Source organism: Elgaria multicarinata, chromosome 16 (assembly GCF_023053635.1).
Source record: "Elgaria multicarinata webbii isolate HBS135686 ecotype San Diego chromosome 16, rElgMul1.1.pri, whole genome shotgun sequence".
Taxonomy (NCBI): domain Eukaryota; kingdom Metazoa; phylum Chordata; class Lepidosauria; order Squamata; family Anguidae; genus Elgaria; species Elgaria multicarinata.
The window spans coordinates 28,691,783-28,712,483 of NC_086186.1; the positions used below are offsets into that span (position 1 = coordinate 28,691,783).

The 20,701-nt window shown below is 46.6% G+C and overlaps 1 protein-coding gene across 1 annotated transcript in view; it reads left to right on the plus strand.

Moving 5' to 3' along the window:
• The window catches only part of SMAD6 (SMAD family member 6), a 61,746-nt gene that overhangs the window by 11,647 nt on the left and 29,398 nt on the right, over window positions 1–20,701 (plus strand). The window contains exon 3 of the mRNA XM_063142663.1: window positions 4,400–4,477. Coding sequence (XP_062998733.1) covers window positions 4,400–4,477 — 78 coding nt within the window. The remainder of the gene's footprint in view (window positions 1–4,399; window positions 4,478–20,701) is intronic.

A 20,701-nucleotide genomic window follows, 5' to 3' on the forward strand; every position in this document is an offset into this window, starting at 1 on the left:
ATACACAATGTATGGTTTCCCCCCTTTTCACAATGTATTTTCTGTTCTGTTGATATTCACAATAAAAAAGAATTTTTTAAAAAAAAAGCTGCAGGAGCCCTGCCCCTTTGACCAGATACAAAAGAGGGCAGGGCTCCTGCAGCTGTAACTGTTGTGATGAAGAGGGAATTTCACCAGGTGCTGCATGCATACCAATGACACCTGCTGAAATTCCCTTTTCAATACAACTGTTAAAGATACAGGTGCCCTGTCCTCCTTTCCATATGGTCACCCTAGGGGAGGGTAACCTTGGGCCCGTGGGCCTACTTGGGCCCAAGCATTGGCCTAGTCCAGCCTGAGAAGAGTTGAGGACTCGTGTCCTTCCCAAGCCCTGCCCAATGAGGGCACGAATGGGAATCCCTTTCTTACCCTGATCAGAGATAAGGAGCTAAATTTGGGACTCCCCTTAACCCCTTCCTGTGTCGCTTGTACCCCAATTGGGCCGCGTGTGGTGCAGGAACAATCAGTGCAGCTCGGCCAGGGTTTGCAGGAGTCAGTTCCTGCTAGTGCTGGCCGAGTCCTTTTCTCTTTGCAGAGAGGCACAAAGCTCCGCGCCTCTCTCTGTACTGAGAACATTTTTGAAAAGTGAGTGGGCCGTGGTTTTTTTTTGATGATGTCATGGGGGTGGGACTTCAGTGAGGCCCCACCCCTTGACATCATCCGGCCCACCGGCTTGGTCCGGGGGTAATCTGACCTCTGGATCAAAAGTGGTAGCCCTTCCCCTGGTTTTAAACCAGAAAGCACATCGTTAGTCCACAAGGCGAGACGTAGCTTTGGAATAGGGTTAGAAGTAGGAGCCCCCCCTGGCTTCCAGAAGGTTGGTTAGTGGAATCGGAGAGAATGGGTTGGTCTTTTGTGCCGCTCAGCTTTCCTTAGGCTTATCAGTCCTGGCTTTCTGATCTCTAAATTGTGATAATCCTGCTGTTTCTTAAAATAAGCAGCAAGCTGTCCCTAAGCTTGCAATGCCACCATTTTTAGTGACAGGGCTCCTGTACCTTTAGCAGCCGTATGGTACCCAGAAATTCAACAGTTACATGATGGTTGGGTTTTGTCCCATTCCTCCCCCCCACACACCCCTTTTACCACAGGGGTGCCGAACCTTTGCCAGCCTGAGGGCCAAATTCCATCCCAAGGGTGGGTGGGGCATATTTTAGCTTAAATCTCTTATTGCCGGGAACTAAGCATTTCCGCCTTTTAGAATGGGAAGAAAGCCAGGAAACTACCCAAAATGATTGATAGTCATGGGATGGGGGCAGAGCAAGGAGGTGTGGCCATCCGTGGAACCCTGGAGGAGCGGATTTTGCCCCTGGGCCTGTTGTTCTCAGCCTCTGCCTTACCGGCGTGGCAACGCAGCAATGGGGAAAACTGTATATATTCCATCTGCCGGCGCTTGGCCAGAGGAAAGGTGGCAACCTTACTTTAAACACAGCCCCGTGCGATGGTGAATTGTGAAGACGTCTGTTTTTGTTATGTTTAGTTAATCATCAAAGGAAACATGGTCAAAGAAGCTGGGCATAAAAAAAAAATGTGACCTACTTAAAAACTGGCATAATCCGAAAGGAGTGTTGCCTTCCAAAGTATATATTGTTGTTGAGAAATTTTAAACATAGACTTCGGTGGATGTGTTGCCTCACTCTGCCTTTGGCTTCTGTGCATTGCGAGGCTGTTCAAGGGAAATGGGGATTTTGCTCCACGAAATCGAAATGGGATGGATGGGATTGAGCCCAAATCTGTGAGCCTTGATCAGGTGCTCCCCTGCCCACTAGGAAACCATTATAAGGTCCAAATGAAGTGATTTTAGGGCAGAAGAGGGAAAATGTAATTGGTTGCCCAGTTCCTTTGTTCAGAAAAGAGCAATTGCACCAGAATCTCTGGCATTTTTCTGAAGCATTGACATCCCGACAAGATATCTAGAGGCATCTAGTGAGTATCAAGTAGGTGGGGGTGGATAGAAAAGGATCCTAGAATGGTAAGAGTTGGATGGAAGCTGGTGAGTCAAACTGAGTCAAGGCAGTTGTGGGGAATGTACAAAAGTAATTTGTTAGGAACGATGGGATGGAAGCAGAGCCATGTCCACCCATCCCTTGCAGTGCATCATGGGCTCTGCTACCTCTGCCCTCTACGTCAGATCCACCACAGAGGATCAGTAGATAAGGTCTGCAGCATTTGTGACCCGTCAGCCTGAATGCCATATATTGAGAGAACTGACCAAGCCCTCTGGTGGGCTGCAGTCAGTGCGTTGGGTCACAAGTTGATTTGTGGCAAGACGTTTCCCTCCATGGAAACCCCTGCCCCAAATATGTTTGGGCAACAGAACATCCCCCATGGCCTCCTGAGCACAGATTCAACAGTACCAGCTCAGACTGGCTAAATGAACAGCGTCCAGTTCTTCCTACCAATCTGTGTTTTGCTGTCCAGTCCTGTCCCTGGAGGTGATTTTTTTTTCTTTTTTAAAAAAAGGGGTGTGTGTCAAGAAATAAAAAGTTTGGACTCTTTCTGGTTGTCTTCAGATGGTAGGTGTATTTCCTAGACAGAATTTGGAGTGACATACCAAGAGATGGGACTTTGCTTTTCAGGCTAGTTTGGTTTAAAAGAAAAACGCAAACACAAAGTTGATTTTGGAGCAAACATTCAGAGCACATTTTTAATTAAAGGGGCATTACTGAAGGGGAGAGACAGCGAGCGAGCAAGACCAACAAAACACTTTTAACTTGTTAAAACAAAGTTTCCTTGGTTTCAGCAGGGGAGGAAGGAAGGAAGGAAGGAAACAAGAATAAACAGCTTCAAGAATTTTAATAGTGATAATTAAGTATAGTAACGATGAATTGTTTGGAGGCTTAGTGTAACCTTACTCGTAGAGCTCCAAGTTCCTACTTGTCTGATCCACTCAGCCTTGATTATTTTTGAAGCCTGCATCCTCCCAGTTTCATTGTGTCAAGAAGTAAAGGGGAGCAATAGTTCTGCATCAGCATTCACATGGACAAAGCAAAACCGCATTAGCCGGTTTTTACGAGCGGCTCCAGCCCAGTGGTGGAGCACGTCCTTTGCAGGCAGATGATCCCAGGTTTAGTTCCTGGTATCTCTGGCCTGGTGATGGGAATAATCCCTTCCTGCCTGAAACCCTGGCAAGCCAATGCTGTCAGTTGGCAATACTGTGTTAGATGGACCACGGGTTTATAAGCCAGCTTCTTATGATCAGAGAATCATGGAATAACAGAGTTGGAAGGGGCCTACAAGGCCATGGAGTCCAACCCCCTGCTCAATGCAGGAATCCACCTTAAAGCATCCCTGACACATGGTTGTCCAGCTGCCTCTTGAAGGCCTCTAGTGTGGGAGAGCCCACTACCTCCCTAGGTCATGGGTCCCATTATCGTACTGCTCTAACAGTCAGGAAGTTTTTTCTGATGTCCAGCCGGAATCTGGCTTCCTGTAACTTGAGCCCATTCTTCCGTGTCCTGCACTGTGAGAGGATCAAGAAGAGATCCTGGTCCTCATAAAATATGTTCAAGAGTTTGGGATGGTTCCTTAAAAATGCATCCCCCACTTCCCCCCCCCCTCACAAAGACAGTAGAACCTAATGGAGCCATGTGAGCATATCCAAAAGTTGTGTTGATCTCTCTTTGCTTGAGAGGAAGTAATCCTCTCTATGGTTGACGATGGATGCTACTCCGGCAAAACGTTCATAGAAAGGGATGGCTTGGCAGCAGAGCTCTTCCTTCAAGCTTCAGTTTCATTCATCTTTCTGACCCTTCCCACTTAATGAGGGAACACGTTTAATCAAGGCCCCTTTCACCTAGGTCAGGGATAGGCCCCCTGCTCCCCTCCAGATGTTTTCAACCACAGCTCCCGTAATCCCAACTATTGGCCATTCTTGCTGAGGCTTCTGGGAGTTGTGGTCCTCAACATCTGGAGGGCACCAGGATGGCCTAGATGGTCTTCTGGGGGAAGTGGGGCGGCATCTGCTGGAGAGTCCGATCAAGGACCCTCGTCTCAGGCCTTGCTGCTCCCACTGAGCACGCATTCCACAGCCATTCCGTCCCTTTCCTCTTTGCCAATTTCCCCCGAAACAAATGGATGGGCCCTCCGCCTTCCAGTGTCTTGGAGAAAGTGCCCCTGAGAGGAGGCTGAGAATTGCGTAATCAGGAGCAGGGCTTGAATGTTCCCTCTTCAAAAGGGTGTCACAACAATTGACTGAGCAAGAAGATGGGAGCTTCAAGAGAGCTAAAGAGTGGTTAAACGGCCTGTGTGGACGTATCCAGGCTTCCCAGTGGATGACAACGTGTGTCTCCGCTTCAAGGTGAAAAGATGTTTGTTTGTTTTTAGGGAAATCACAGTTGACTTTTCTCTTCTCATTCCCCAGATCTTTCGGATTCCACGTTGTCCTACACTGAAACAGAGGCTACGAACTCGCCCAATATCACCCCCGGAGAATTTTCAGGTTGGCAGACATTTTGATTTGTTGAATCCAAGTGATGCTTTGGGCAACTTCCTTGAACTCTATTTTTGCGGGGGACAGGGGCTTTCAGGAAATACTTCAGTGAGCTGAAAGTGCTGATTTTGAAAATGGGGAACAAAGAGGGGATGGTCAGTTATCTCTAGTGGGACTAGCGCAAAGGTCTGTAGCCTCAGGGTTACACTAAAGATTTGGCGATGGCCTTGCTTGTACCGGAATAAAAGTGAGGATCCAGTCATGCCAGCACCGCCCCCCCACCCCCACCCCACAAGCAGCTTTGGGAATTGTAGTTCTGTGTGTTGCTCAGAATCTGGGTTTGAACGCCATTATTAAACAACCGACCTCAGGGTTCCCTGTGGGAAGTCAAAGCAGTTAAATTTCTTTAAAATCAATTTAAATTTGCCATGTAGACATGGTAGAGTTAGTACTGTTGAAGTGCATATGTTGATCTACCCTATTTCTTTGATTCTAAGAAGCACTTTTTTCCCCATATAAAGTTCTCTAAAAATGGGGTGCGTCTTAGAATCGCGGGTGTGTCTTAGGGTGTGTGTTTTTCTGTTGGTGGTACTGAAATTAGTGTGCGTCTTACAATCGATGGCATCTTACAATCGAAGAAATGCGGTATGTTCATCAAACTCTCTTTAAAAATAGGGGCAGTGGGAGGGGAAGAAAAGCAGTTCACCATTTCTGTGTGTTTGCATGTGGGTATTGAAAAAACAATTAAGCTAGAGTTGGAAATCCCGTGTCTATCCTATGTGGCATTTCGTAATCCGTGTGTGTTCTGTGCAAAGGCAGGTTTGTGTAAATACATCCATTTATCTGATCATCCATTTATCCAAAAAGCATTTAAAATATCACAAAGATCTGTGCCAGCTCACGTTTTAATGTGGAAATTATCTGGTTTTCCATGTTGGGTGAAACCTGACACTTGATGACATGTCCCTGAAAACATTGAAAGATACCTGTTACTATAAAATTAAAAAATGCATCTCATGAATTGCTGTTATATTTTCTATTATGTTTCTGTCGAAAGCTTCTCTCGAGCCATATTGATGGCTTGGGAAAGAAATTGGCTGCAGTTGGGCGTGTGTTTGCCCCAATGAGCTAAAGGTTGTCTCCTTCGCAATAGTCGCTCCTGTTTTGCAGGACTTCGTTTGCCCAAGGGAACCTGTGATAATCAAGTTCTCACACTCCTCTTGTTGTTTGTTGTGGAACGGCAGGTCTGGAAAGAGATAGCTCGCTTTAATCAGTCCTGCCTGTTTCTTGTGTGAAAATGCACTGCATAGGATGCACGTGGTTCAAGTGTGCCCTTGGTTTCTTGCTTCACCAGCAAGGCTTGCGCTATTTGCGAAGATCAGAATGTACAAGAATTCTTCGTTGTTTTCCTAATGTGAGAGGTGGTCGTTTGCATTTAGAGATAAGTTTGGGAAAAGCAGCAGTAGCAGCTCAGTAAGCCCAAATGAAATGTGGTGGTGGTGGCCAGAGCAAAGAAACCATGGGTGGAATGGTGGACCTGATGGAATATTCTATTGCATTCTACTGAAACTGGTTGAATGGTTGGCAACTAGCAACCCTTGAGGCCGGGTTTTGCTCTCGGAGCATGGACCCTCTCCCGGCTGCAGCAGCTTGTTGCTGTTAAATATCCAGTTGGAATTGAACCTTTAAGTGTGCATTTTGTTGATGTTGCTGTAGCCATAGCAAAGGAACAGTTTCCGGGGAAATGGACCTAGCACAGTGTTCTGTTATCCTGTACTGAAGCTGTGGTGGAGGAATTGGCAGCTAGTTAACTTGCTACTCTTGGGGGCCAGATTGGCCCCACGGACAGTGGGGCTTCTCCTAGCTGCTGCTGGTGCAAAAGGTCTCACAGGAGTGTGAGACCTATTCAGAACAACAAAGAGAGCCGAAACCTAAAGGTGGACCCCGCGTGGCTCCTGCAGGCCTCCCAAGTCATCACAAAGCAGCACAGGAATCCATGCTTTCCTTGAGCTCCCCTTTGTTCAAGATAGACCTCGTGCCAACTCAGAGAGTGGGGAGGAAGTGTTGAAAAAGCATCTAGCCATTTGATTCTGACATGCAGGAATTTGAGATATTTCTCTGGCCCCGCTTCTCAGGAAAGAGCATGTGCTGCTTGGGTGGGGCTTCTCCTATCTTGGCTTCTGACTCAGATGTGGAACAGCAGTGAACACAGTTTGCTTCTGACCACGGAACTGAAAGGCGGGCGCATTGCGACTTTTATGCCCTGGGACCTTTGTACTTTTGGCTCTGAAGTAACGTCTTGAACAGCCCGGACCCAATTCTCTCTTGCTCTCTCTTTAAATAAACCACACGTGAAAATACAACGGCTGTTCGCTTCCAGAGGGAAGGCGGTGGGTTCGTTTCTGCGGTATCCTTGCTCTGCGTAGTTGACAGAAGAAGAAAAAAAAACGGGTTCGAACTTTTCTATTTGAACAAAGTAACGATCACTTTGTGAGCAGGATTGCAGTGTAATTGGATATTCCCATCTTCTGCCGTGGAATTTCAAGTGGCATAGCTCTTCATAATGCTGGTTATTTATCTTTCCCCCGTGGGCAGGATTACATACATAGGATCACTGCAGTTTAACCCCCGGTCTGCATACTTGAGCAGCTTAGGCCGCGTTCTGTTCCTGGGGCAACTGATTAGATATTTCCATCAAATTCATGCACTGAGAAATATAGATGAGGCCTACATTAGGACTGCAAGATATATTCTTCTGGCACAATCCAGCACAAGGTTTTCTTGTGCTGGTGTAACGAAGGGGCTAAGAGCTACCAATACAGAAGTCCCCAGTTTGATTCCCATCTCTGCCATGAACTCACTCAGTGGCCTTTGGCAAGTCCCCACATTCTGCAATATGGGGGGGACAGTCATAGTGACTCACCTTGGAGCAGCCTTCTCCAACCTGTCCAGCACATCTGGGGGGCACCAGGTTGGGCATGGCTGTTTTAGATCATTTTTGCCTCCGCATGTGAAACACTTTGAACACTTGGAAGTATTATACAGCTGTTTCTTCTGATGAGGCCCAGCACTGGGCAAAAGGTGGGATAATAATAATAATAATAATAATAATAATAATAATAATAATAATAATAACGACGACGACGATGATGTAAGGAGAATAGCTCCCTGTGGTGTGCCCTATAAGAATCCAGGCACCACAAATTGGGGACCTGGGAAGCAGGTTCCTGGAGGCCCACCCCTTAGCACCACCCCTGAGGATGGCTAGGGTGCTACTCAGCTGTGGCTCAGTTGGGTTACACCTAGCCCTATAAAGCTGTTGAATCTGGCCCCGATTCTTACAGTGAGAGCTCTGAGTTCATGCATGTGCTGGACTGCATTCAGACAGACTGCCTGCCTGCCTGCTTGCCTTCACTTACTTACCTGATTACTTGCCTGCTATGTGGCGTACCTACCAACCTAGTCGGTACCTGCTTGCCTCCAGGCGTCCAACCCAGACATGCCCTTAGGTGTCTGAAACAATATTTCCATGTTACAGCAACACCTTCTATTTGGCACCTGCCTTGTGCAGAACTGCCATTGGCACTTGATCCCTACAGGTGCCATCCAAAATTCCTTCTCAACTCCAGGGGAAAGGATTTCTCCAGGGCTAGTCAAGCAACCACCTTATAATGGGTGGGCCCCAGGGAGTCCGTGTGTGTTGGGACTAAAGATCCCACTGTCATCATCAACCAACGTAGTTGTTGCTGGCTGGGAGTTGTTGTCCCAGCCTGTCTGGAGGGCACCAGGTTGGGGAACGCTGAGTTGGGCCTTTGTAAGTTGAAACCTGCAACTTGAAGTGGGGCTAGAAGGCGGCAGCAGGCCTTTTTGTCTGGCTGCGTGTAGTGAGTGAGAAGCGTCTTGGAGTAACTCCGCCAGAGAGCTGATATGGATGGGGGAGGACTTGTTGTTTCTTACAAAGATGGCTATGAGAGGCTGGTAGACTAGGAAAAAGAAGTATTTGACGACTTCCAGCATCTCACCTACCAACATGGAAGAATGTGTTGTTTGGGTTAGAAACATGAAACTCTCTTTGGTTATGGCTTTTTTCCTTTTCTTTCTGTGAGAGAAATTTATGTGGAACTTTAGAGAGGAAAATAAGGGAAGACGTTATCCTAGATTTCAAGGTCAAACTTTGTAAGGGCTCTACAGGATGGAGACCAAAGCGTATTTTTTGCACTGAAAGTATGAAGACAAACCAAGAACAACCCATAAACGTTTTGCAGTGGATAAAGCCAGGTAAATGAGGCAGTAGGCCCCAGACTCTGGAACTATTGGCAGGCAATGAGGCTTTTTCATTCCGGCAGCCCTTTCGTATATAAGCTGGTCAGTTATACTGAAGAGGATTTTAATGGTTTGGTGCTGTTTATTTCTTCTATTTAATTTACTGTGTTTGTTTCAATGTGTGGTTTAAATAGGATTTTATTGTTAGCCACTTTAACACCATTTTTTGGCGGAAGGGTGAGATTTAAATAAATTAAATCATACAATAAGTAACAGATTATCTCAACCTTCCCTAAACTAGCTTTAGATCCTCTCTTCAAAGGACATTCTGCGGATGGGGTCTTCATGTGTGGTCCGAAATACGGCACACTGAGACAGGAGGAAAAATCCCACACTTTCCCTTCTACCAATCCCATGGAAGAAGCTAAGATGCCACAGGCCTCTGGTTTACTTGTACCTGGCTCATTGATTGATTGATTTCATTTCTATACCACCCAACAGCCGAAGATCTCTGGGCGGTTCATAAATTTAAAACTAAACGGTACAGTGTAAAATGTAAAATATGGAAGCTTAAAACCACCATGTAAAACCACAATATAAGTACAACCGGAATAAAATGCAGCAGCAACGCAGAGATTCAAATGCAGATTAAAAACAGCAGAGCTGAAGGACTAGAATGCTAAAATGTCTGAGAAAATGAAAAGGTTTTCACCTGGCACCCAAAGGAGTACAACATTGGCGCCAGACAAACCTCTCTAGGGAGCTCAATTCACAGCCGGGGGGCCACAGCAGAGAAGGTCCTCTTCCTGGTGGCCACTCACTTCACCTCCTTTGGCAGAGACTCAAGGAGAAGGACCCTTGAAGATGATCTTAGAATCCAGGTAGCTACATATGAGAGGAGGTGGGCAGAAGGTAAATCTCCAGATATTTTGGACTTCAAATCACAGTATACCTGATCACTGGCCTGGCAGGAGCTTCTGGGTGATGAAGCCCAAACCAGCTGCAGATCCACCTTCTGCTCACCCCCTTTCTAGGGCATGTGACCTTGAACGTTTTGACCTGCTCCAAAATGAGTATCTTCTGATCCCATACTTTTGTGGACTCGTGAAAGGCACTGCAATAAATGTGTTATTAGCCTTTAAGCCACCATCAGATCCTTTGTTTTGTTTTAAAGTACCAGAGTAAAAAAACAGCCGTCTTTTTGGAAATTCAGACTTTTCCTAACCACTCCAGTTAAAAGGTTTATTTGTAATCAGGGAGAAAAGGCATGTCCACTTCGGAGGCCTGAGAAGTTATTTTCGCTGCCCATTCCAAAGAGGGTTAAAAGTTTCACAAAAACAAAGGGAAGGAATGTATTCTTGAGGAGGGGGAGGAGAGAAAGGATGCTCTCGTCCCCCCCTTTTTTTTTAAAGCAACAAAATTGCCCAGTCATGCTGTTGCTCTGTGATTTTCATTTGAAAAGGTTTATAGAGTCGTTTAGGCCCTATGCAGAAAACGTTCACAGGAGGCAAAGAATTTTACTTTTATTTTTTTGGAAGCAAACTGGAAAAGAAATGCACTTCTATTTCCCATCGGCAAAATAGGTCCACAGAGGGGGGGAGGGGAGGGGAAATGTTCAATACAAAAACATGTGGCTGAAGTACCTCCAGGATGTGGTCTTCCTACCTCTCTCTCTCTCTCTTTTGCATTGAAGCAGTAGCTTTTGGCAACGGAGGGGGAGGCGAAGCGATGTGGGGGCAAGCGTGCACCCCCAAGTCACCATATGCCTGGGACGAGGCTCCTTGTGAAGAAAGACCTGCCTCCTTTTATACATTTTGGTGTGGCTGTTCTTCACGGCCGCGTGGAAGCCTCAACCAGTGCCAAATACAGTAAGCCACCTCGTGGGGGTGGGGGGTGGAAGGAGGTGTCACCAGGAGCGCATCATGGGCCTGCTCCAGCGTTCGCAAGCGCTTACTAGATCCCGGCCTTGCAAATGAGTCCACAAAAGTGAACACACACTGGATGTAACCTTTTTGGTTAGTTTTGAATTGATCCATATCTTGTGAGTTTGCATTGCCAAGTGTGTTTTCTTTCTCTCTCACTTGCTTTGTTTGGGGAAGTAGAAACAAAATCAACAAGATTGTGCATGGCTTAGCAGTTGAACTTTAGCAGCGAGCGAACAGCATGTACCAGCCCGGTCGCTCGTTCATGGTAAGATGGAATAATAATAAAAAAAGCCCAATTCTGGCTTACCGTGATGTCCAAATGCAGCCGGTATTCCAGTTTTGCAGTCAAAAGGCAAGTTTCGCTGCCAGTTAGGTTTCCAGTAGGCCAGCGGGGTGTAGGTCTTGGTGTTTCTCACATGAGGCTGGGCTAGCCGTAACAGTGGGAGGGCCACGTACTCTTTCACAAAGCTCACCCCTTTCTCATGGGAAAGGTGGCCTATACATATGGCAGATCAGTCGAATAAACCTGCCTGATCCACTTTGATTTGCTTGCGAGAGGGAGAAATAGTTGGATGTTGGACATTGTTTGTTTGGAATTCTTCGAAACGAGGTCAGTAACGTAGGAGAAAGTCTGGGTCCTTCTGGGAACCTGTTGAGAGACGTTCTTTAGAGTTACAGTAAGGGAAGGATCACTTTCCCTCCCTCTTCTCTCCCCCCCTCCCCAAATTCTATGCTGCTTTGATGAGCAGGGAGGCTTTGCTTCCAAACTATGTGACTAAAGTTTTTCCACGGAAGTAACTTATTAAATGCGCGGCACTCATTGAGCCGATTGAAGTCCACCCGTTTGGTATTCATCAAAGGTGCCTCCTTTTCCTGGAGATGCCAAATCCAAGCTCAGCAATTTACTTTTTTGGGAGAAAGGGGGAGGGGGCCCTGTTTGGAGAGCCAGAGATCTTGGAAGAATGCATTATTATTGTTGTTGTTGTTGTTGTTGTTGTTGTTATTATTATTATTATTATTATTATTAAATATCAAAATTCTCCCAAGACAAAACTGGGGAAATTTAGAAAAACACCCCTAATTTCAAAGAACTTCTGAAGGCTGAACTCTCCCACTTTGGGACATGGCCTGTTTGTGTGGATTCAACTCTGAGAATACGGCATCTACCTTTCTAGTTAATCTGTCTAAGGCTTTGAACTGCTCAGGACTCAGCTTGCGTTACTGGCAGGGGCGTTTGAACAGTTGAGCTGGACCAATGCCTGTTCTTTTCTCCCGCCCCTCCTCTTGCAAGGTTTTGTTGTTGTTGCTGTGCACCAAAGAAGCCAAAATATTTCCAACAAGAAAATTAGCATTTCCAAGCTGGAAATGTCTTACACAAATTAATAAAATGCATGCCAGCAACTCTCTTATGTGTATGTTGTGGAATTTGGGTGGGGTCAGAGCTGGTGCAGTCAGAGGAAGGAAAGAGCAACAGAGTGGTAGGGCAATTGCTTTACATGCAGACGGTCCCAGGTTTGACACCCAGTCTCCCCAGGTAGAGCAGGACAAATGCCTCCCTGAAACCCTGGAGAGCCGCTGCTGCCAGTCAGCGTTGACAATACTGGGTTAAATGAACAAGGGGTCTGACTCGATATCAGGCAGCTTCTGGCCCCCATCTATATGACAACGGGATTGCTCCCGAATTTTCGTTGATTCGAATCTAGTTAAAGAGCGTCACACTGCAGCCGCACCAGTGATTCATTTCCTGAATTTTTTTATTAATGTGCAGTTATTAATGCGCACGTGCGCATTATCGCATTATCACATATACAATGCTATAGAGTAGAGATGAACGAAGGTATAAATCTTATCCGCGGAACTCCGCAGATTCATAGAAAAAGAAACGAGTGGAGAAAGGAACGAGGCAGCAGAGGAGGATGCAAGCGGGGGACTGAACAAGTCTCCTGTCTCTCGCTGCTTGTTCCCCCCTCTTTGTTTTCATTTTAAAAGTTCCATCTTAATTCAACATCAAAATGGTGGGAAGGAACAAGGCAGCCAGAGGACGTGATAGGTGGGAAGCCGAGGAATCACCCAATCACCTTGTCCTACCCTCAAAGCTCCGCCCACATGTCAAAATGCAATTTAACTCCCCCAAAGACACATAGCCATAACGTGATGCAAACTTGAACATGATCGAAAAGTCACTGTAAATCGTGAATGCAAATATGTGCATTATTGCGTTAAAAACCCAGCGCTACGGCGAATGGGCAACTGTGTCATTTGTCCTGAAACACAAATATGCCCATTTAGGTCGGGGTAAACAAGCTGTACAGACAAGCCCCTGGTGTTCGTAAGTGCCTGGATGGGGAAACATGCCTTGAGTAGACTGATAAAGGCCCCCAGTACTCCTACACCGTCTGTCCCCCCTCCGATTTTTCATAGGCTACATCACATACACAGTGATTTCAGGTTTTTTAAAAACTCTTTGATTATCAAGGATAGGATAATGGTTAATCTGAAAAAGATCTATACCTGAACAGAACAGAACAAGGAGGGTCTGGATTATCCTGTTCCAGATGAGAAATTCCAGCTCCAAGGATGGTGTCTTAGCAAATGGAAGTGTGTCGGATTGATGTTTAGCTTTTGTGTAAGAGCAAAAGAATTTGCATAGAAATGCCCCCCCTTTCTTGGCTGACCTTATTTCAGAGTTACAAAATTCTGGATCTAAACTGCCGCAGCAGCACTCATTCGTTTTGGAAACGAGCCCTTCTTCATGGGCAGGGAGGGGAAGAGAAGTACGATGCATTACGATGTGGATTCCTTTCCTTGGTTCCTTTGTGAGGAACAAGTACAGAAATTAGGGGTGTGCATGGACCCCCCGCTCCGCTTCACTTCCAGATCCGCGATTTTCGGATCGGGCCGCTTCGCCCCGCCCCCGCTCCACCCATTTCCGCTCCGCTTGGAGCTCCGGATCCGGATCGGAGCTCCGTTTTTCCCCCCCATAGGGTTGCATTGAAAGCTAAAAAAATAAACAACTTTTTTTCTGTGAAAGTTAGAAACCTCACGTTTGGCACCATGACACCTCATGGACGTATACACACGCACGCCAAGTTTCAAGGCAATCCCATCATCCCCTGATTTTTGGGGAATTTATGAAAATCGGGCACCCCATTCAGACCCCTTTCGATAGCTCCTAACAGAAACAGCGGAGGTTGCCCAAGGACCTGCCATATGCCGCATCAGGGTCTTGGTCCACCCAGCTCGCAGCGGCTACCTCGTCTTCCCTGGCTTCTCAGTGGGCTCACGGTCGGCGAGGAAACCTGTTGAACTCACTCCTGCTGTTGTCTTGGGGTGGGTTGTGAATGGGGCGCCTCTGCAAATGTGCACTTTGAAGTCGGTGGCATTTTGTCACACCCCGGTTTTAGAAGCAGCTGTGTGCGCGCCAAACAAAACAAAACCTGAGATCCGGAGGCAGATAGTTCATGGCTAATTTGCCTCACGGAGGCGACGGCACGGGATAAGAATCGGCGGTGGCGGTGGCATCCTGGCTGTTGCCGTTCCGCGGCTCTTTGTTCTCGGCTGGTTTTGCAGCTGAAAGAAGCCAACTTCAGAAGGCCTTGGAGGTTTACCTGTGTTCGGGTTTTAAACCTAATTCAACCAGGCTTCCACCACCCCTCCCACCTGGCCTGGATCCACCCTCATCTTCGCATCTCTTAACTGATTGCAGCCTTTCTTGTGTCTCTCTTCAGCTGTCTCTCTCACGGTCGAGTCTCTGCAGTGAAACATTGATTTGATGCCACAAAATCAGTCAGTTGAATGATCACAAAGATACCCCCTTTCATATTTTAGTATCCCCCCCCCCCAATCTCTGGCCTATTCCACTATAAAAGCCATATGAAAGTGGCATTTGGGCCCCAACAGTTGTCAGTGCACTTCAATACCGCTATAAAGCAGTAGTGTGGCTCCTGCCTTTTATATACCGCTTTCATAGTGCAATATCCTGCTTGGTGTAGATGAGTCCTCTGAAACACCACCGCCGATCCCATTTCAAGACAAAATATGGGATTGACTGATGTTGGATTAAATATGAGGGATTGATTATGGGGCGTGACTATAAGATTGACTATGGGGCTGTCCTTTGTGTGTGCGAGACAATGAACAATCATGTGTCCCCCGTTGCTGATGTCCTGTCTTACCATCTTCTGGACTACCTGTAGTCCAGGCTGGAAAAGTGTTTCAAGCGTTTTTGTATTACACCCTGTTGAAGGGTAAAAAGTACCCCAGAATATGGAATATTTTTCAATCAGTTCTCCATTGATAGAAGCCGGCTTTTGATTCATTTTCTTTTCTGCATGGGAAGGGGCAAGAAATAAAAGGGGGGGGGGAACGCATGCAAGCTTATTCTCAGGGTGAGGGTGGGGCATAACTCCAATCCAGGGTTGTGCAGAAGGTCTGTTGCTAGGACTGGGAACTTCGGTTGGAGCAAATCCTTGAGTGGTGGTGAGGACAGGGAGGACCTGAAGGGCTGTAGCAAGCAGAAAGTCTGGGCAAGGGCAAAAGGCCAGGCTCTTGGTGTTGAAGCCCAGCCTGTCCAGTTGGGAGGTGGCCTACTCCCTGCCAGGGGCAGGGGTGGCTGTATTCCATTCTGAGCCTGCGGGCATCTCTGAGGTCTGTGCCACTACATTGGGCCTCAACCTCAGCTGTAGATTCCAGGGCTTGAACTAGGAAACTCACAGTGAGTTTGTTGCCTGCCTGCCTGTTTTCTTATTGCAGACCAAGGCCACAGCTAGACCTAAGGTTTATGCTGGGATCATCCAGGGTTCGCCCCTGCCTGAGCACTGGATCCCCTGTGTGTCACCTAGATGAACAGGCTTGACCCCTGGATGATCCAGGGATAAACCTTCGGTCTAGCTATGGCCCAACTCATATTAAATGAATAGATTTCAAATGGCCAATTGCCCTGTGGAACAAAAGGATCTTGCTGGCTTCTACTTATCTGGTCCTTTCCGCTGCTGAGAATCCTGCCGGCCGCTCTATGGCTCTTTGTGTTGCTCCATTTAGTTTGCTGTCGCACCAAACCTGCAGCTGCCTTACTCCATTCCTGGTGGAACTGAGAGGCCACTTCTTTCTAAGATGGAGACATCGACATGTTTGTGAGACTGTTGTATTGATGGAGGCCGAGATGGTGGGTCGAAGTCAGTGAGGCTGTCTGCTTCTGAGAGTGTCTTGTTGAATTTGTCTTTTCCCATCTGTTGCCTCCAGATGCCCAATCATCTCTTTTTCAGCGCCTGTCACTTATAAAGGAACACAAAGAAATTTTGACTGTGGTCTTTTTAAATCCTCTCCCTTCTCTGTTTGGAGATGAATTCGGAATGTTCTGTTATCCTCAGTCACGCACTAAGGATTAGATTATGTGCTAGATGACTCGTACGGGTCTCCATCAAAAAAACCACAGGGTCACACACATTAGCCTTCATGCAGAACTTGGTAGCCAAGCCAGAGATCACATGTAGAATTAGAAGTAGATGTCATTGGCTGCTGAGGCTTGAACTTGGAACCCATGGATTTGGGTACTTCTTCCCCGTATGGAGCGGCTCCTGGGTTGTAGGGTGGAATGTTCCTGGGGCAGTGAAAGGTTCTACAGTTCTAGAGTGACTCCTGATCTGGAAGGATTATAAAGACTTTCAGGATAGGCTGGGAATTTTGCTGGGCAACCACATGGCTCCCAGCTCTAGCTGTTGCTGCCTATGGCCCAGCACTGACAGCAGAGCAGGTGGAGGGAAGTTCAAGGTATTTTAGTCGCTCCCCGGTTAGATTGCTGCAATGTGCACAACATAGGGTTGCCCTTGAAGAGCGTTTGGAAATTTCAGCAAGTGCAAAACATTGCAGCCAGACCATTGTCCAGAAAATGGTCTTAGTCCTTCTATTTGTTTGCTTATTAATAGCATTATTAACTTACAGCTCAACCCATCTTGAATGATTTTGGGGAGGGGGGGGTTGGCTTGCACAGACCCAATATATTTTGCCGCCTCAAAAGACTACAGCTGTGTGATCCTAGATGTGGTGCAGGAGTTACTGAGTCCAACCCAGCAGTCTGGGAGGGCTCCTGGATACACCTTGTTCATGGATGCCCAGGTGATCGCTGTGGCTAGGAGTATCTCTGCTCAGCTTTGCCTGGTGGGGCAGTTGCACCCTTTCCTGGAGAAGGAAGACCTGGCCGCAGTGACACATGCCTTAGTCGCCCCCCCGGTTAGACTGCTGCAATGTGCACAACATAGGGTTGCCCTTGAAGAGTGTTCGGAAATTTCAGCAAGTGCAAAACATTGCAGCCAGACCATTGTCCAGCGCGCATCATATGGGCACTGTTCCACTGGTCTCACAGCAGTTACACTGGCTGACAAGTTGTTTCTGGATGCTGCTTCTTACCTACAAAGCACTGAATATTTTGTGGGCCAGACTATCAGAAAGACACCTGCTTCCGTATGACCTTTGCCATGTTCATCTTAGACCTGGCTCAGTATTCCACCACCAAGTGAGTCTCAGTTGCTGGAACAAAGGTCAGGGCCTTTTCTGTGGCCATGTCCCTTTTGTGGCATCCCCTCACTAGTGGGATTAGACGACCTTCTTCATTGCTTGCCTTTCAGTGAGCAGTAAAAACCGATTTGTTTTGCTCAGTATTTAATGTCTATTAATGTAGAGTTGATTGGTATAGAATTAGTGTCTCCGACATGGATGTCAATCTTGCTGTCTGCCAGGCTCCCAACCTCTTCTTGAGCTCTATTTTATTTTTATTTTTTAAAAAAAATTAACTGGGATGCTGGCATGTTGCAAAGTGAAAGGCTGTCCTCCAGGACCATCTTTATTTGGGTTCAAAAGAGTAGTTTTGGGTTTTGAAACTCACACCCCATCTCTGCTTTGTAATTAGGTTCTTTGGCAAGCTACTTTTCCTTTCGTCTCTCTAGTTTGCCTTCTGAGAAATGGGTGTTTTGTGACTGGCCATCCCCACTCCGGGAGCCATTTTATGAACGGGCAAGTCCTGCCCCATATCAGGCATTTTGTGAGAGAAACTCATGACAAATGTGCCCATTAACCCCAAAAGGTTGGGACTCTTGTCTTAAGATTTTACTCCCCCTGTACATCCCCTGCAGTCAGCTGAAGAGTCCCAATGGCTGAAGTGTACGTTGGGAACAGGGGAAAGGGCCTTCTCTGTGGCAGCCCCCAAAATTTTGGAACTTCCTGCCCTGAGAAATTTGCTTGGCCCCTTCACTTCCTGTTTACGCAAGCATTTGGCATGCCTCCTGTTTGATGGTCTTGAACTCCCTGTTATGTATTTCCTCTCCTCTGACTTAATATTTTTCTGCATTGCTTTTACAAAAAATTGGAGATACAGCATGAGAAAAACACACGAAAATTCAAAGACTCAGTGAACACATTTGTAGGGTAACCTTCCCCAACCTGACGCCCTCCAGATGGAGTGGACTGTGGCTCCCATAAGGCCATTGTAGTGCAACACAAAGTGAAGGGCACCGGGTTGGGGAAAGCTGTTGTAGAGGATCGGTGGACCAACCATTCCTCACGCATCTCCTACTTGACCTCTGGTGAGGTTGCCCTGCATCCGGTCCGTGCGCCAATTGTGTCATGGAGATGCGGACAGGGGGATATGGACATTTCACACGCTGCTCTCATTTGGATAAGGAGACACCAAATCCTGAAAAGGCTTCATGAAAGCCACTTCGCTCATGTCCCATGTTTTCCTCAACAATGGTGTTGGCTAAAATGCAAAGCTGCAGGGAAAACACACACACACACACACACCCCGCTATTACAGAGAAAAGCAAACTATGTCCAACAGCATTTCCCAACTGTAAAACAAGGTTCACTTTATTTATTATTTTGAAAACACAAATTGCTTCCAAAAGCAGGAAAGCGGAAGGACACAGCCTGCCGGAGTTGGCCGGCCCGCCGGCACTGGGCCAATCCCATAAATGTTTGGCAGTCGGCAGAATACAGAGCCCTCTTCTATTGAAAAGGGGCTGGTTACTGCTAAAAATTTTTTTTCCTGCATTCCCAATGGATTCATAAAACACTTTTCAGATTTCAGAATGCACTTCCTGAGCCTCTCCAAATTTGAAAGCGAACCCCTTAGGAAGTGGCTGGTCTTAACCTTTTTGCGATGCAGAGAGAGAGAGAAAAGGGAATGTCTTTCTCCAGTGATCATCATAAAACCTTATTCGAAGCCATCTTTATACTTCTCATGGCATCTAACCCTAATCAACGTACCAACATCCATGTGCTTTTTCCAGGCGTAACCTTCCAGTCACTCACTTGCTGCTCCCACCGATTCCAGCATAAAAATGTAGATTTCTACCTCAGTTTACAGCCCTATGTGCTGCTGCACACGTGAGCTCCTGCATGTGCGGAACATACCCGTTGGTCACTACACAAAGTTTTGTTTTCGAGTGGGACAAGGCACAGGCGCAGAATCATAGAATAGCAGAGTTGGAAGGGGCCTACAAGGCCATCGAGTCCAACCCCCTGCTCAATGCAGGAATCCACCCTAAAGCATCCCTGACAGATGGTTGTCCAGCTGCCTCTTGAAGGCCTCTAGTGTGGGAGAGCCCACAACCTTCCTAGGTAACTGATTCCACCGTCGCACTGCTCTAACAGTCAGGAAGTTTTTCCTGATGTCCAGCTGGAATCTGGCTTCCTTTAACTTGAGCCCGTTATTCCGTGTCCTGCACTCTGGGAGGATCGAGAAGAGATCCTGGCCCTCCTCTGTGTGACAACCTTTGAAGTATTTGAAGAGTGCTATCATGTCTCCCCTCAATCTTCTCTTCTCCATGCTAAACATGCCCAGTTCTTTCAGTCTCTCTTCATAGGGCTTTGTTTCTAGACCCCTGATCATCCTGGTTGCCCTCTTCTGAACACGCTCCAGCTTGTCTGCATCCTTCTTGAATTGTGGAGCCCAGAACTGGACACAATACTCTAGATGAGGCCTAACCAGGGCCTGTCATCTAAATGGCAGGTTGGCCCATAGTTATGGCGTCCTTCCTCGTGGAGGCTCATTTGAGCCCAAGGCCGTAGCTAGACCTAAGGTTTATCCCAGGATCATCCCGGGTTCATCTAAGTGTGGCACTTAGATGAACAGGTTTGACCCCAGGGCAATCCTGGGATAAACCTTAGGTCTAGCTACGGCCGAAGCTGCAGGACTTGATGAAAGAGTTTCCAGGCCTTTGCTTTTTGAAGTAAGCTGCTTGGGCTGGGGGCTGGGGGCGGAGGCTGTTACCTCCAGCAAACAGAAGTTTGGGCATTTTAATAGTAAAGTTTAGAGAAAAAATTGAAATTTTCAGGAAAATTGAAATAATGCAATATTAGCACTTTTTACAGATTGAAAGTCACTTTGTTACTTTAGAAACATAAAATGTAATTACCCTGTTTCCCCGAAAGTAAGACATCCCCCCAAAATAAGACCTACTTCCAGTTTTGCCTCTCGCTGTAATATAAGGCATCCCCCCGAAAATAAGACCTTTTTTTTTGTTCAACAATAAATGTGTACCGTATTCTTCTTCATGGAAAAATAAGACATCCCCTGAAAATAAGACCTAGCACATCCTTGGGAGCAAAAATTAATATAAGACACTGTCTTATTTTCGGGGAAACAGGGTATGTCCAGGTTGGTTTGGCAAAAAATTATTACGTTTGGTATATTAAAAGTACAGTGTATTCAAACTATTATTACAAACTGAGTTTACTTTTTATAAATAAATAAATAAATAAATATATCACCTTTTTGGTAACAAATGGAGCTACAAGCAGGAACGCCGGGACTGTAAGGTTTTGCCAGTTTATGAGGAGCAGGCAAAAAATATTGTACAACAACAGAAGAAACCATCAACATTAGTAACAAAAAAAAAAAAATGTCTCTGCTAGTCCTCCACAGCGTCAAATGGATATAAAGCACCCATTCCCATAAAAAGAACTGAGGGGGAGAAAAGGGGGGACCAAGATTCAATGAATATGCATGAAATTTAATCAGACTCATTTTCTGAGCTATAGCCATCGCTAT